At 47.8% G+C, this 14,473-nt stretch overlaps 3 protein-coding genes and 1 non-coding gene across 4 annotated transcripts; 1 reads left to right on the plus strand and 3 right to left on the minus strand.

Annotated features, from left to right (window-relative positions):
- The first annotated feature begins 8 nt into the window (after positions 1 to 8).
- Positions 9 to 947, plus strand: EURHEDRAFT_409894 (uncharacterized protein). The gene has a single exon (XM_040781223.1). It carries the CDS (start codon positions 158 to 160, stop codon positions 533 to 535), a length of 378 nt encoding a protein of 125 aa, XP_040641346.1. The 5' UTR covers positions 9 to 157; the 3' UTR covers positions 536 to 947.
- Positions 948 to 6,189: 5,242 nt separating this feature from the next.
- EURHEDRAFT_t44 lies at positions 6,190 to 6,261 on the minus strand. Its single transcript has one exon. It is a non-coding gene; the product is annotated as a tRNA-Arg (tRNA).
- A 598-nt stretch (positions 6,262 to 6,859) lies between these two features.
- EURHEDRAFT_450437 (MFS transporter) lies at positions 6,860 to 8,580 on the minus strand (the record flags this gene model as incomplete). Its single annotated transcript, XM_040783879.1, has 4 exons — positions 6,860 to 7,687; positions 7,746 to 7,829; positions 7,887 to 8,259; positions 8,312 to 8,580. 4 exons carry the CDS (start codon positions 8,578 to 8,580, stop codon positions 6,860 to 6,862), a joined length of 1,554 nt encoding a protein of 517 aa, XP_040641347.1.
- A 2,688-nt stretch (positions 8,581 to 11,268) lies between these two features.
- Positions 11,269 to 13,315, minus strand: EURHEDRAFT_513513 (amidase family protein; the record flags this gene model as incomplete). Its single annotated transcript, XM_040786173.1, has 4 exons — positions 11,269 to 12,007; positions 12,059 to 12,354; positions 12,386 to 12,964; positions 13,124 to 13,315. 4 exons carry the CDS (start codon positions 13,313 to 13,315, stop codon positions 11,269 to 11,271), a joined length of 1,806 nt encoding a protein of 601 aa, XP_040641348.1.
- Between the last annotated feature and the right edge of the window lie 1,158 nt (positions 13,316 to 14,473).

Here is a 14,473-nt window from a genome sequence, read left to right on the forward strand (position 1 = left end):
CCTTTGCAGGCAAGGGGACCAGCTTAATAGACCTAATCTGTATTCGATACCTTAATTCCCATAATAATAGATAGCCCTCTTTGTCTATATTATGCACAGCCAAGTTTCTGTTTCCCGCACTTTTTGTACATTATGAGTGTATTGGTACACGTCAAGCATGATCAATCAGACTACTACATTATTTCTTGTTACCACACTTGTACTTGCCATGGACCCATGCGACTTTTTCCTACCCGTTCCCGACCACGGTACACTCGGGTCTGGGTCGATTCGAAGAACATTCTATCCATTCTTCCGGTCGCTGTCACTTTACCCTCCATACATCTGCATATGGAGTGCAAATACAGGGTGCACACAAAGTACGACCCTTAGCACATCCTCCAGATTCTGCTCCCCCCGCAGTCTAAGCCCCAATCCTTCAGCTCACAGATCAAATCCGCCAAGCCAACCAGCGGCCAACTCGCCTCACGGCTCACGGCATCGGGCAAAACACCGGGCGCACCGGTCGGGCCAGCACACGGACCGGACTAGTTAAGAGGCTAGGCTAGCGCTTCTTCCACCTGTTCCGGCGGTCAGTCGGGGGCGGCGGCACGGATTGGGAACATGTACTACGCAGGGCAGATAGCAGATACTCCAAGGGTATGACTGAAGGAATGTCTCCGGACTCAGTAACATTTTCCATCTCGTATTGTGGTATGTATGTATGTATGTATCATACCCCTGGGATTCTGTCGATTTTCACCGCCTACTTTGTTTGATCCGCGGAGTTACTTTGGGTATGCCAATCGTCTGTTTCATTGAAGTCAAGAAGTCGAGAAATTACTATTTACTTGGTGTGCTTGGCAGTGACACTCAATCATGCTCGGCAAGAAGGAAATGAGACACTCGATGCGTCAAATGCTGCACACCGTATCTACAGCCCAAATTCCAGCCCTTCCATCCTCCAGGAACAACTTGTAAATACTTCGTACTCGTATATATTCCGTGCTGTGTATGACCTGACAGACCGTATTGCATCATGTGGACCTCGCCAAACCCTAGCAGAGTTTAGCGGGTCAATAGTTTATGCTAACCTGTTGCCGATTAATAGCCCCGTGATAGGCTGGCCGCATGATCGTAGAGGGTAGCTATCGGCGGGGTCGTATCTGCATTGTTTATCATTGATTGCATCCACGGTCCGGTTGCTTGCTTTTTGGGTTGCATAGCTACTCTGTATGCAGGCATGAGATAACAGTCCTAACTAGGATTGTGTGTGCGTGACTCCCACACAGTAATCGTGGGATGGCATTGGCATGGGGTTGGTAATTACACGGTTACTGAAGGTTGTGGGATTTCCGTTTGGTGATGTTGGGACGAAACAGCCATACTCCGTAGTAGAGCGGACAACCCGAAGACAGATGCACATAGTACTCCGAGATGCAGCGACCTTTCTTGGCTACTCTATATCAAGCGATCAAGCGACCAGTTAGGATAGGTCTTGAATTCATGATATTGTAACTTAAGACAGGCGCTGTTCAATCTGCTGTACTAACGCCGTTCCCTCGGTCACCGGGTCAGTCCTCCAGACATCTGCGTGGGAGGAGATTCGAGTCTTCATTTAGGTAGTGTCCTGGGTAGACACCCAGTTCCAGGATTTTCAAACTCGATCTCAGTTGTCGCACGTTATTCATTCAACCTTCACGGCATAGAGGAATGTAGAGCCGCATGCAAGTCAAGAGGCTGGCACCTGGTTATATAACACAACTTACACACAAGGCAATTAATAATTGGCTCCTGCTATCTTCACTTTCTGGTTCTATCGCTTTGGTTCGACGTCCGTGGGATTGCTTTCAAAAGGTTTTGTGCAATTGGTGATTCTTTGAATGTCTTGTAATACTTGATGGGTAAATCTTGTTTGCTGCTGGATAGCACAGCTCCACAAGGTTTTGATACTTAGTTGCGGCTGGTTAATATCATAGGATGTGCCCCAAAGGGCTATAGCTCCCTGTTGTTGAAACTGGGCGCTTCTGAGATTGGACAGACATGAAGGCTCTTGTCTCGTGAGTGAACTAGTTCCTGGCTAGGTGCCTTCTCGCATATTCTTCCTCGGGAAGAGCTAACATGGTTTCCCCAATGTCGGTTTACCCCTTACCAAGGAGACTTCGTTCTGGACATGGTTAACCGCAGTAAGTACTGGAGAATAGATATAATGACGCCAGTCCAGAGGATGGTTTTCAACCGCTCTCGTGCATGAGCTTTTGGCAGGCGGTCTCATGGACGCAGACTGTGATTCTGCATGAAGCCGACACCGCAGTTGATTTCGCTAAATTCAACATGCTGGAATTCAAGAACCACGACAAGCTCAATGACGATTCGGACATTGCATTGGGTCCTCTGTGATCAGCGCTGTTTTGTTGACGAAATTGATCCATCATTGAACGGTTTACCAGTCTACAAATGGGCATACTCTTCTGCGTATGCCAACTCACACACCATGAAAAGGGCACCGCCATTATCCTTGGTCTCAGTGCCTTGGTGCTCAATTGGTGTCCCACACGGGAGCTGGTTGAGCATGTGGTATATCGCAGTTTCAACAAATGTTCAGCAGTCGTTGATTCTAATATTTGGTCTTGAACTGCTATATATATCATGCTAGATTAGATGGTACTTTATACGTTCTCGCACCAGAAATTTGTTTCTTTCAGAATCTCCCGGCGTTCAATACTGTGGTTCTTTTCAAGTTCATATGCCAAAGGGCATATGCAACAGCAATAGCCACGCAGCATTATCGAACGAGGCGAGAATGAGTTCTAGCCTTGTGTCGCACCGGCATTTGGTTGCGTTGTGGACAATGTTTTCTGGTGTCTATACGCAACAAAAGCATGTCATGTCATATGGCGTCTTACTTTCTCCTGGAAATAGGAGCTTGACCATGCCACCAAATTATGGTAGTCTTTGTGCATCACTTCAAAGCTAGGGGTGAGCAGGTTCAGCAATTGAGAACAAGACCTGAGAATGCCTAGATATACAAATCTATTGCCATGATGCCAGAGGAAATTTACCCAAGACAGGGTCATCAGTCATATCAGTCGCTGTTCGATATCACATTGCATTAAGCTGCATTCAATGCATTTATCCCCTTCCATATTACACATCTTGGCGGCATCTTTCATAAATATACTCTTACACTGCTACCCTGGGTACCTTCTTTTTCTTCCCTTAGCTCCTGGGAACGCTCTATGCATTTCTGCATAGTTCTTGACATGCGCACCCAACAGCAATCTTTTCGGGCCTCATTTGAAAATACGCTCGATCAAGAGCCACTTCTTGTGGTCCATGACTGGCGAGTGTTGGGCTTCAAGCATGGTCTTGCGCCAATGAATCAGCCGGTATGGCCTTAGGCCAGTTTGATTAAAAGATGTCGCGCGCAATATAAGTCCAAGTAGCATGTCAATAGTCGGCTTGGTCGTTTCATGTCGACAAAGCGGCCCGGCGTATCGATGCTGCGACTATTACTTGTCTATGGGAAAAACACAAGCACACACGATATCCCGATTATACGGCATTGCTATGGATCAGCCAGTATTCAATCGACCGTAAATATATCGCGATGACATTTTGCGCATCTGAGTTTAAGGAGCATGCCAATAGCCGGCATGATGGTTTTGTTGTACGGAGTAACTCGGGGTGACGCCGGAAACGCCACACAGCCATTTAAACTTCCAAAAGACTGATTTCAATGTACATTTCATTCTTCCTTTCAAGCACAATTTCTAAAGTCCTTCCTCTTTGATTTGGCTCAACCAAAATGACTATCACAGAACCTATAAAGTGACAAACGCGATATTAAGTCCAAACATTAGACTAATAGGTCGCCTGAGTTTTGGAACCAGCTTGTTTGAGGACCCCTCAAGGAAATAGAAAGAGACTGCAGAATCCACAAGAATTGGCTTGAACATCATGCGAGCGAATTTAGAAAAGTGGGTTTCACAATATGGTGGTATTGCTTGATGCTCACCTACCTTACTAGATTCTGTACAGTTCTCGAGCCTAAAGACACACGCTACTAGCTTGAAAACCTCATTATAAAAATTATTGAAGGTTTTTTGCGTTGGTATCATGAAGCCCATAATCCTGAGCGTCAGTCAGGATTCGTCATTCGAGTGCGGTACTGGAGAATCTATTACTGTGAGGAAATGTAAAGAGAGTTTCCTTACCATTTAGAAAAAGATGTGAAGTCAGTGAGTCGCATTATGAGAGATGTAGTTCAGGACTGGCTAACCTTTCTGCAGCTTGTGAGCCGGCAACTCACCGAGGAATATGGTCTTATCAAGACCAGTAGATTCCAGCCATCTGTCAATATTGGCGACCTTTTATACCTTGTACATCATCTCATAGCTATCTCTGAAGAGCATTTTTCCACCCCGAGGCAGAGACAGCAACGCAATACATTGAAAAAGATTATGACATCCACACCGGCTCGTCCCGGAACATAGCTTGTAAGTGCAAGATACTTCAAATCCAATGATGCTCTGAGATGGAGTGGCACAGAGATGTTTATGGTCGAAGTTCCTGACTATCTTAGTTACAAAGTGCTCCTTATCAGACTAAATGAAACTTCATTCTAAAGGGATAAGGTGGCTAATCCCTTATCATGATTTTATAATTTCACACTGATCTACGCTTTACACTACGATCCAGGTTGTGAGAAGCGTTTGCCAGTACATACCTCAGAATATATACATTTCATCCCGTCAGTGTCAATCTACCATCAAACGAGCCGTGACACGTCCCAGGATAAACCGAATGTTCCGCAAGTTGTGCAAGACTTGCAAGACAGGCGAGAAATTATTTTTCGGGAAAAAGAGAATGAATAGAAAAAAAAGCACGTTAGACGAAGAGTGTATCTGTGAGTCGGATGTCCAACGAACATCTGCTTCAGCATTGAGGAGTCGCTGAAGAGTCTTTTCAGAGCCGGACTTTCAGCCCAAAAAATCGCAAAGAGCCATCGTATTGAACGTTTCAATAATAGAGGTAATCGTTCAATTGATGGTATATGATGATGAATATGGAGGAGTGCGTTCAGGTCTCTGCATTCAAGTTGCTGTGCAATGAGCATCAGCAGCTCAGGCGGGAGTCAGAGAATTGACATAGTAATTGTTGAAAGGAGATCAAAATTCATGGGACGTTCAAGCTTACAATAGAGACAGTAGAAATCTCTGTCCGCGCCAATTTTTAAAGGAAAAAATGTCGCCCTCCGTAGTAAGATACCTGGAACCACTTTTATGTGCACGCACTCGCACTACACTACCTATGTCAATGCTGGTGGCTTTCATTTCCTTAACCAAGAACTCAAATAATAGTTAGTAGGAGATATTCGTCACATAGGTGTCATATGATCTCCTGATAGACTTTTAGGTTTTCAAGAAATGCCAAAGTAGCATGAAGAGTAACTGAACTCATCTATTCAACTGTAGACAGACCTTTACAAGAGCCATCAAACCGATTACACTCGCTGGGATAGATACCTAAAAGGTTGGATATTGACTTGATCCTCATCGCAATGATAAGGGCCGACTCATCAGCGCAGAAATAGGTAAAGGTGTCTTGACAGCTGGACTATTGATGTGTGAGGGGGTGTGACAGTCTCGAACAATATAAATTCATTGGTAGACTCTATCGAAATACTAACATGGAGAAGGAAAGAAAGAAGCTGGGCCTGCTAGCGCTGCGCCATCTAGTGTGTGAAGGGGGTTCCTGCCCTATATTCAAACAGGCCAAAGTATACAAACATCTTGCGTTGTTGGTGAATGTCCGTACTCCGTGACAGGGGGTCCCTAAAACAAGACAAAGGAATCAACACATATGAATCAAACATGTCATGTGACCAAGCAAGTGCCCACGCTCCGTGGCAGGCGGCGAAGGCAAAAGGTGAAAGAAAAACAGCAAAAACTTGGTTGAAGTTGAAGCAGCGATGCAGAACGACTTTATAGGGCACGCACAGCGATGCCAAGCAGCAATGGGACGCTGAGCCTAAACAGGAACGCTATACCACTTCGAGTAATTTGGCGTCACCTAAGAAAAAAAGATATTTCTGCAAGTGTATAAAATGTAACAACAGTTCCTCACATGCACAGTGAATCGGAGAGACAAAAAAGGGACACACCTAATAAATATAAATAAAAAGAGAGAGAAAAAAAAAAAAAAGAATGACCGACGCAGGGGTCGAACCTGCAATCTCTTGATTCGTAGTCAAGCGCCTTACCATTGGGCCAGCCGGCCGGTGTTGATAAATAGGCTTAGTATTTGTATACATAAGCAAATTATTATTTGCTGTGCGCTAAAGTGATTAAAGCAGGGATTCTGTATGCTTCCAATGTTTATCTTTATCTTAAGTGTTGATGACATGAATTGCGGTGTGTGAACCGGGGCCCGAGTACATATGCAACACCGTAGTCGGAGAAATTAAATAATAATAAACACCTTCAGTACGGAAATACCGAAACAGCGATGGATGATACATGTTTAACTGATGCCTCCTACTGTCTGGGTAATGCCATTACCAATTATTGGCTGCATGCAGCCAGGCAACCTGCAGTGTTTGTGGCGACCAGATTCTACATTCATGCCGGACCGAAATGAATCAAGAAATGAACATTGTTCTTGGGTATCTATACACACAAAACATTGTTTCCCAGAAGTCATCAAAAAATCCAAAACCAGCCTTTTTCTATCGTTCCAATGAAAAAAAAAAAAATAATAATAAAAAAAACCTCGAATCAAACAATTTTCAATCATAAACACAAACGCCACGACGCCGCGCTAATCATGTACCGAGATGTCACCAATTAATATATATTCATACACGTATGCACGAAAATCACGTCAACTTGGGTTGGAACTTAGGATTCGTGCGAATCCGCTCGCCATACTTGAGCAGGAAGAATGATGTTGGGGCGAATGCCACCGCGATGAATCCTAGGATACTGTTGCCCCAGCCCAGGCCAACGCTGGCGTATAGATCCGGTCCGGCAAGGGGAATGACGGCACCGAAGACGCACCGAATTGAGAGTTCTGCCGCAACGGCACTGGCTGCGTAGAGCGTGTAGGCGTCGACGAGGTATACTTGAGTTACCAGGTGCACGTAGTAAATACCCAGCCCGACGAAGAAGGTTCCTGCGATGGTGACAAACCAGTGCAGACGGTACTCGGCTGCCCAGCCGTACCAGAAAAGACCAATGGGAACGAGGCAGCATCCCAGGACCAGAGGGGGAAGACGGTGCTCTGGCTTCATCTTGCCGTGGATGGCTTCTTGTCTCTTGAGGTAGCGGTCGGAGAAATACCCAACGGTAATCTGGCCGACGCAGAAACCAAGACCGACACCAAGGTATCCCAGACCAGCTTGGCCAGGGGTGAAGTCGTAGACTTTCTCGAAGACTTCGGTGAATGTTGTGAATAGCACGTACATGTAGCTGTAGGTGACAGCGCTGTAGAGGGATACTATGAGGACGACTGGCGATTTGACGAGGAACATGACAGGGCGAGTGATGGAGATCCTCATGAGTTGGCAGACGGTCTTGTCCTGCTCAAACTTGGTTCTGTAGCAAAGGCCAGTGGCTTTTGAGAGCTTCTTGGCTTTGCGTCCGAGGATGATGGGGGCGTATGTCTCGCGCAGGAAGATCATAGAGACAATCACAACAATGGCGCCCTTAAGGTTATGTTAGCAAATGCCATAAAGCATAGTGTGAGAGGTCCAAGAGGCTTACGAGAATAGCTTCAATCCAGACAGTCCATCGCCATCCAACAGTTTCGACAATGTATCCCCCAAAGATCGGGCCAGTCACAAATCCCTGCGCGAACTAATTAGCAACTCTAGGCTAGGACAATGTCGAGACTGGAAAACCTACCAATAACGGCCCAACAGTCCAGACTGTCATAGCAGTACCACGCTTCTCCATAGGCATAAGATCTGCAACAAATCCTCCTCCCACGGTTACCGGCACGGAACTGGCCATACCCATGACGAACCGCGAAACGATCAACATGGGCATGTTAATACTCGCAGCGCAGACGATCGCCGCGACCATGAACAGGGTATTTGCCGCATGTGTCAGAGGCAGTCTTCCACACACTTCGGATAAAGGTGTCAAGAAGATTGGCCCAATTGCTGAGCCCATCACGTAGATGGAGACCATAAGCGATGAGATGGCCGAGCTATTTGAATTGAACTCTTTCTCGACTTGGGGTACCCCGGGAGCGAAGATGGTTGAGACCATAGATCTGGAACCTGATGGTCAGCATTGTCCAATCAATGGCACTGTGACAAACATACACGTTGAAGCTGCTGACAGATATTAACCCGATAGTCAACCATTTCCGAAACGGTGACCAGTTCATTGGGTTCTTGGGATCATCATCGCCGTCCCAGTGGATGATGTTCTCTTCTTTGCCTTGAAAAGACTCGGCATCGCTGTCACTGACGGCACCTGCCTTGCTGTGCACGATGCCCTTTTCCGCGATAACAGGGTCTACAATCCCGAGAGTGCTCTGCGACCCGGGAGTGAGTGTGGAGGTGGAATTTCTCGGAGCTTGGGTGGACATGGTCAATCATAGAACGACAAAAAAAAAGAAAAAAGAAAAAAGGAATGAAGAATTGACCGAGCACCCAAAGTCTGGTCTTGAAGACTTCTGATATCCCAAAACCAACGGAGCGCATGGCCGTAGAAATAGTCAAACAATATGTCTTAGTGGCAATGTGGAAAAAGAAACAAAATGTATACAAAAAAAGTACAACCATTATTGAGTTTGGAGACAACGCGCGTCCAGGTACTAGGGGATATCTTCCGTCGGCTCTGGTATGCCTGGCCCTTGTTGGTTCAGCCAGTGAGGATGCGCTGTCAGTCCTTCGATCGTTCTTCTCCGGCTTCCAAAATAGCTCTCCTCCCATATGTGTGACCCAGTCCCAGCCCAGATACATCACGGAGAGATCGCCATGGCGTATGCATTGCAGTCGAACCTCATATTTAAGCACGAGGATATGACGAATTGGTCCCTGGACCCTTGCATTGGCGCCGTGATCCTGCACCATGCGTTTCCGTTTCCCCCAAGCATTTCCAATAAGCTTACTATGTCCATGGAAAACAGCTTATCGCAGCCCTGTAGATCGCCGTGAGAAAGGAATCCTCGGTGATCCTCTCTGGTCTACCAACCTATGTTCGGATAAGCTCCACATGGATTCGTGGGTTGTCTGGCCAAGCACCCCTTTCTGATCACATCACCGGCCTGCCTTCCCCAGTTGCTATGGCAGAAAACGCACCGCCCTCCGCGTGTAGCATGATTCAGCAGACATCCCTTGGTTAAGCCCATGGACCAAGTTGACGTGGCATTGTTCCCCAAAGTCGTCATGGTGAACGTGTATTGGGATTGTTACGCAGCGTTGAAAGTGCTTGTGGCGGTTGGGTGTGACCACCCTGCAGAGGTACTACAACTACGGCGTAATGGGGGTTTTCTTTCCTCCCGCACGTCGCGAAGCGCTCACTGCCGAGTCAGTTTAAACATGGACATGGTTCCTGGAGGTAAACGAGTGGAAGAAATAGAGTGAAACAGATCCGCGGTGTTCCGTGTAATCGCAAGTTAGATCCTCCATGGCCCGGAAAGTTAATGTCCCAGATAGCCAATCCGAACGGATACCGCCGCTAAGGTTCTCACCTTCGATACACTGACTATGTACTACAGTTTCATGTATTGACATGATGCGCCCGGGAATTTGCTGGTTCTCAGTAACCTCTCCGGCCGAGATATGTAGATCTACTTTGCATGACCTCGGGCCACACAAGACCCTGAGTCCACACCTGCCCCATAGGGTTAAGCTTGGCTATCGGTTCTCGGGAGATCCCCCGCGGATGATGACTTGGCTTTCCAAGCATCGTTTGTCACCTGGGACATCCTTCATAGCATGCGTGTTCGCATTCCGATATTGACTTGCCGTGCAATTGGGTCACCGTAACGGTAACGCCACATGTGCCCAGTGTTGGGACATATGATGTTTCCGTCAATTGACTGTGGCGGCCGTGGCGGTAGGGGATGAATTGGAGCACCGAGAGTAGGATATGTACCGGCGGCACTACACAGCATGGACCGATCTGCAGACTTGCAGACAGAACCTAATATTTGAGTGCAATAAGCGCAGGGATGGGCATGGAGAACGTTCGAGCCGACCTTGGCGAGCTCCATTGATATATCTGGCGATGGTGCATTGCCGCAATATTGAACTGTGCTGAGGTCTGGATGGTCAGCTGGCAGCGCCGGGGACTTTTTTACCCTTTTTGGTAACTATAGCTACTTTCTTTTCTTTTTTTTTTTTTTCTTTCTTCCTTTCTTTCTTCCCTGGCATAGATAGTCGATGGTGCCACATGTCGCAGGTTGAACTGCAGTAGTCCGGTCAATATTCCTTCTCCCCGTCTCGAATAGACCTCGGCCTGGCGGATATGTAAGAGATGACCAGTCAAAAGCCGGGGGTTTTCGTGGCACCGGGTCTCCAACATGGAGATGGGATTCACCCATGGTTCCGCCAGGCTCTGTTTTCAACCTGACCCGGAAAAGGACACCCTGTTGAATCAGCATTCCCCGCACGGAATTCGCCATGCAAATGGAGAAGCATATACCTCCATGGTTTTCCAACTACACTCCAACGACCCTTTCAAGTTGCGCAGTCTATCGCCTAACGAGTAGACAGACCTGCGAAATTTGGAATCGCGGCAGTTCGATGCATGCCTTCCGGTGTACAGATTGGTTTCTCGGCTTGGGTACGTTCATGTCTACTTTCCGGAATGGGAAGGGAGCCACCTTCTCGTACCTTTCGTGATGATTGGAAAGCAAAAGGGGAAGTGGACCATGACAGGGTCAATGTAGTGATTGATCACACCGTCCAACCTTGCATACCTCTCCTTCTCGTCTCTTCACGCTGCACTATCTCACATCACGCCATGATGAAAGCACGAGAGACTATGCCGAGAACTATCCTTGAGGGTCGCCTACCTAGGATCAGATCCAAATAGAAACGGATGTCGACGGTTGTCTGTCGCTGACTTTAGACCAACTCTAGGTTTCCACCCATTGGTTCTCACTGCTTCTGGGGACAGAATACATGAGCGTTCGTTGTACTTGGCTATGCACGTTTCCGTCAACCAATTTGGCTGACAGAAACGGATGCTCAACTTCTATTTGCCAACAATGAGGGGTTAAGAGAAGAACTTTCAATGAAACAATCAAGGTTCAATCAACACTATTCTAGTCTATTAGCAGCATGGAGGCTGCGGTTCTCCCATTTTCCAATGCAGCGATGATGGCAGCAAGAAAACAATCCTTGGGCACTTTTGCTATCGTTGGATACTTTTCGCTGGCCCGGGACCGGGACAAACTAGCTTCCCACTTCCATTTGTCACCAACCAAGGATACAGACACGGATCTCCCGCCGCTAACAAATGCTTGAATGGAGGCGACACTGACAGAAGGGTCGTCTGAATGTAGAATCCCATCAACAGCGACCCGTCGAGCCTCGAGGGCAGGTACTTTTGTTTTCACCCACGTGGCCGAAAGAATATCAAGGACTGACTTTGCTTTGACTGAACTACGAAGACAGGAATTACCTAAGGACATACAGTCCGATGATATCAAAGGCGTCAACGGCGGAGGAACCCGGAGTCGGGATGCGCTCTCATACACATACGAATATCGTAACAGGCCACTGTCTGCGTAAGCAAGGGTTAGACGAACAGGCATATCTTTCGCCTCAATATTGCCCATCGGAGCAGTAATACAGGGGACTCCAACATGCTTGAGTGCTCGGCCGCCATTGGCGTGTTTGATACCATCTTGCAGTGCATAGACCATCGATTCGGCATCGGCATATGGGACATCGCCATTGATAGGGAATGCGATGAGGTCGAAGCCACTGTCCATCCACGCTTCGAGTTCTCTCTTTCGCATATCTTCCAGAGCCTTGGTTGTTTGCTCGACACCGGGGAAGCTGTAGAGGGTGTTTTTCTGACCGCCACAAAGGAAATCATGTCAGAATAACGAACTTGGTTTTTTGCCTCTGTGTTTTGAGGGGTTGTCCATTGGTGCGACCAAAGGGTGTATCTTGTCCGGATCAGCTGCAGTGAGGTTTGGATATTTTGAATCCCCGTCAATACGCAAGAAGTCGTCCCAAGCCGTAGCGATCATCTCGCACCGTTCAATGTCCATCCAGCTACTGGGCATTCCGGGTACATTGCAGCCTTGACCTGGAAAGTCCTGCTTCATATACGCCTCAAGAAGAGGAAAGTCCGTCTCGATCATTGTCGCGCCGAGAGATTCGAACGTAGCTCTAGCTTTCTCCCAGTTTCCGCACCGGCTCGATACAGACATGGAGTGGTTTTGCGGCCGGTACACCAACGAAGCATTTTGGAACGGCAATGCGTTTTCCTGACAATGTGCAAGAGTCTGCTACAGTATGGTAATTCCTTGGGCGGATGCTCGAAGCCTTCGGGATAGAAACGAAGTCCTGGTTCCACCAGAAATCAATGCCCCGGACAGCGTCCTGATCATCAGCGACGATGACATATAGAACAGTGAATAAATCTTCGACCGAGCGCGTATGAGGAACAACCACATCGCATGTCGGATAAAATGGCCACTGGCCTCTATTCGGGATTACCCCACGGGAAGGCGAATATCCAACCAGCGCATTGTTCGACGCCGACGAACGACCCGAAGACACGGTGTCTCCGGCAAATCCAAAAGCAGCAAAGCTGGCCGCCGTCGACGTACCGCATCCATTAGAGGACCCAGATGCATATGCCGTGGTGGAATAGAGGGGGCTGTATGGGCTTTCGGCCCTCCCGTAGAGTCCTCGCTGGCCTCCTCCATCCGCCATCGCGGACATGTTTGTCTTGCCCAGTACCACGGCCCCGGCCTTTCGCAGCAGAGAAACTATGGCTGCATCCTACGAGGCCACAAAATCGGTAAAGGTGGGTGAGCCTGCTGCAACTGTCATGTCTTTGACCATGAAGCTGTCTTTGACGGTGAAGGGGATCCCTTCCAAATGTCTAGGTGGAAGCCCGCTGGCTCGATAGTCGTCTGATTACTGGGCGTCTTCGAAAACCTTTGGATTGACAACACAGATGGTGTTCAATGATGGCCCTCGGCAGTCGTAGTATCTGATCCGATGGAGGTAGAGCGACACGAGTTGGGCGCTTGTAATTGCACGGGTATTCAGAGCGTAGAGGAGATCTTTGATACTGGCGTCGACCAGGTTTATAGACTGCGGTGCCTTTGGATCGTTGGTTGCTGACATGTTCGTTTGATTCAATGGCTTCAATATGGCATTCGCAGTCCATGAAAGAGCGTTGTCAAAAGCTTTATAATGTTCATTTCAGTGCCTGTTCCTACTATGTATCTACTACGTATGCCTAATTGACTTTATCAACAAGCTCGCCGCCGCCTGGTTGGCTCAAATAGACCATCGGTTCGACTTTCACCTTAATGGCAATGCGCTTCGTTCTGCTACTGGGATTCCTGTCAGTAGTTGGTTCACTCAAACCAACGTCCGAGTTTGGGGTGACGTGTAATCAATCGATACGGACTATTCCTTGGATAGCCACCTATCATACATGTTACCGCACTATCAGTGTACATACAACGCAAAGCCATCGATTACTTATCGCTTCGTTCGTGAACAACTCAGGGCTGTAATCGCAGAGTCTTAAGAGCTGGATTCGGCTCGGCCTTGCTCAGCTCGAATTAACCTAGGGATCCAAATCCGCAATGGGCCCTAAGTCATTACTTATCTTGACTTTACGCTGTAGCCACTGTATGAAACGTATCTGATCACGAACGTCGTGACATGCTTTGACTCAGGTGGCTTGAGGACCTTTTTTCTTCGCCATAGATATTTGTAATGGTAGTTCCGCGCATACGTCCTTCATAGTACCATGGAGAGATACTGGGCAGGAGAATAATAGTTGTCCTATAGTGAGCCAAACACCGTTCATACCAAAATAGCATAGACCCCCATTTCACCCATTGTAACCCGACAATCCGCAGGACCGGTTTTCTGTATTTCCCAACACCTCATAATTTTTAAGAACGTCGCCGTATTTCCAAACCTTCCACACTCCCGCACCAGTTCCACTATTAAACTCTCGGAAAATGACTGGTGACGGAGAGGCATGGTCCTGTGGCACCAGGTGGTTGAAGTATGCTTTGCGCTGATGGTCATGTCTAGAGTAATGACGTCGTAGGCCATGGTACTTTATATAGCACGCGCCGACTATGCAGCCCTTTTCTACTAGCTTGCGTACCTGTCCGTCATGGGTTCCTAGGATGCAGCGGTAGCTCGGGAAAGTCTGGTCTAAAGGTACCGTAGGTACCTATGCTGGGGACCGTCCGAGCGGAGCAAGAGCAGCCTCAGAGGTTGCTGGGCTTCTATACCGCGCAGCGATAGCGGCTCAGG

This window comes from Aspergillus ruber, assembly GCF_000600275.1.
Source record: "Aspergillus ruber CBS 135680 unplaced genomic scaffold scaffold00005, whole genome shotgun sequence".
In the NCBI taxonomy this organism is placed as follows: domain Eukaryota; kingdom Fungi; phylum Ascomycota; class Eurotiomycetes; order Eurotiales; family Aspergillaceae; genus Aspergillus; species Aspergillus ruber.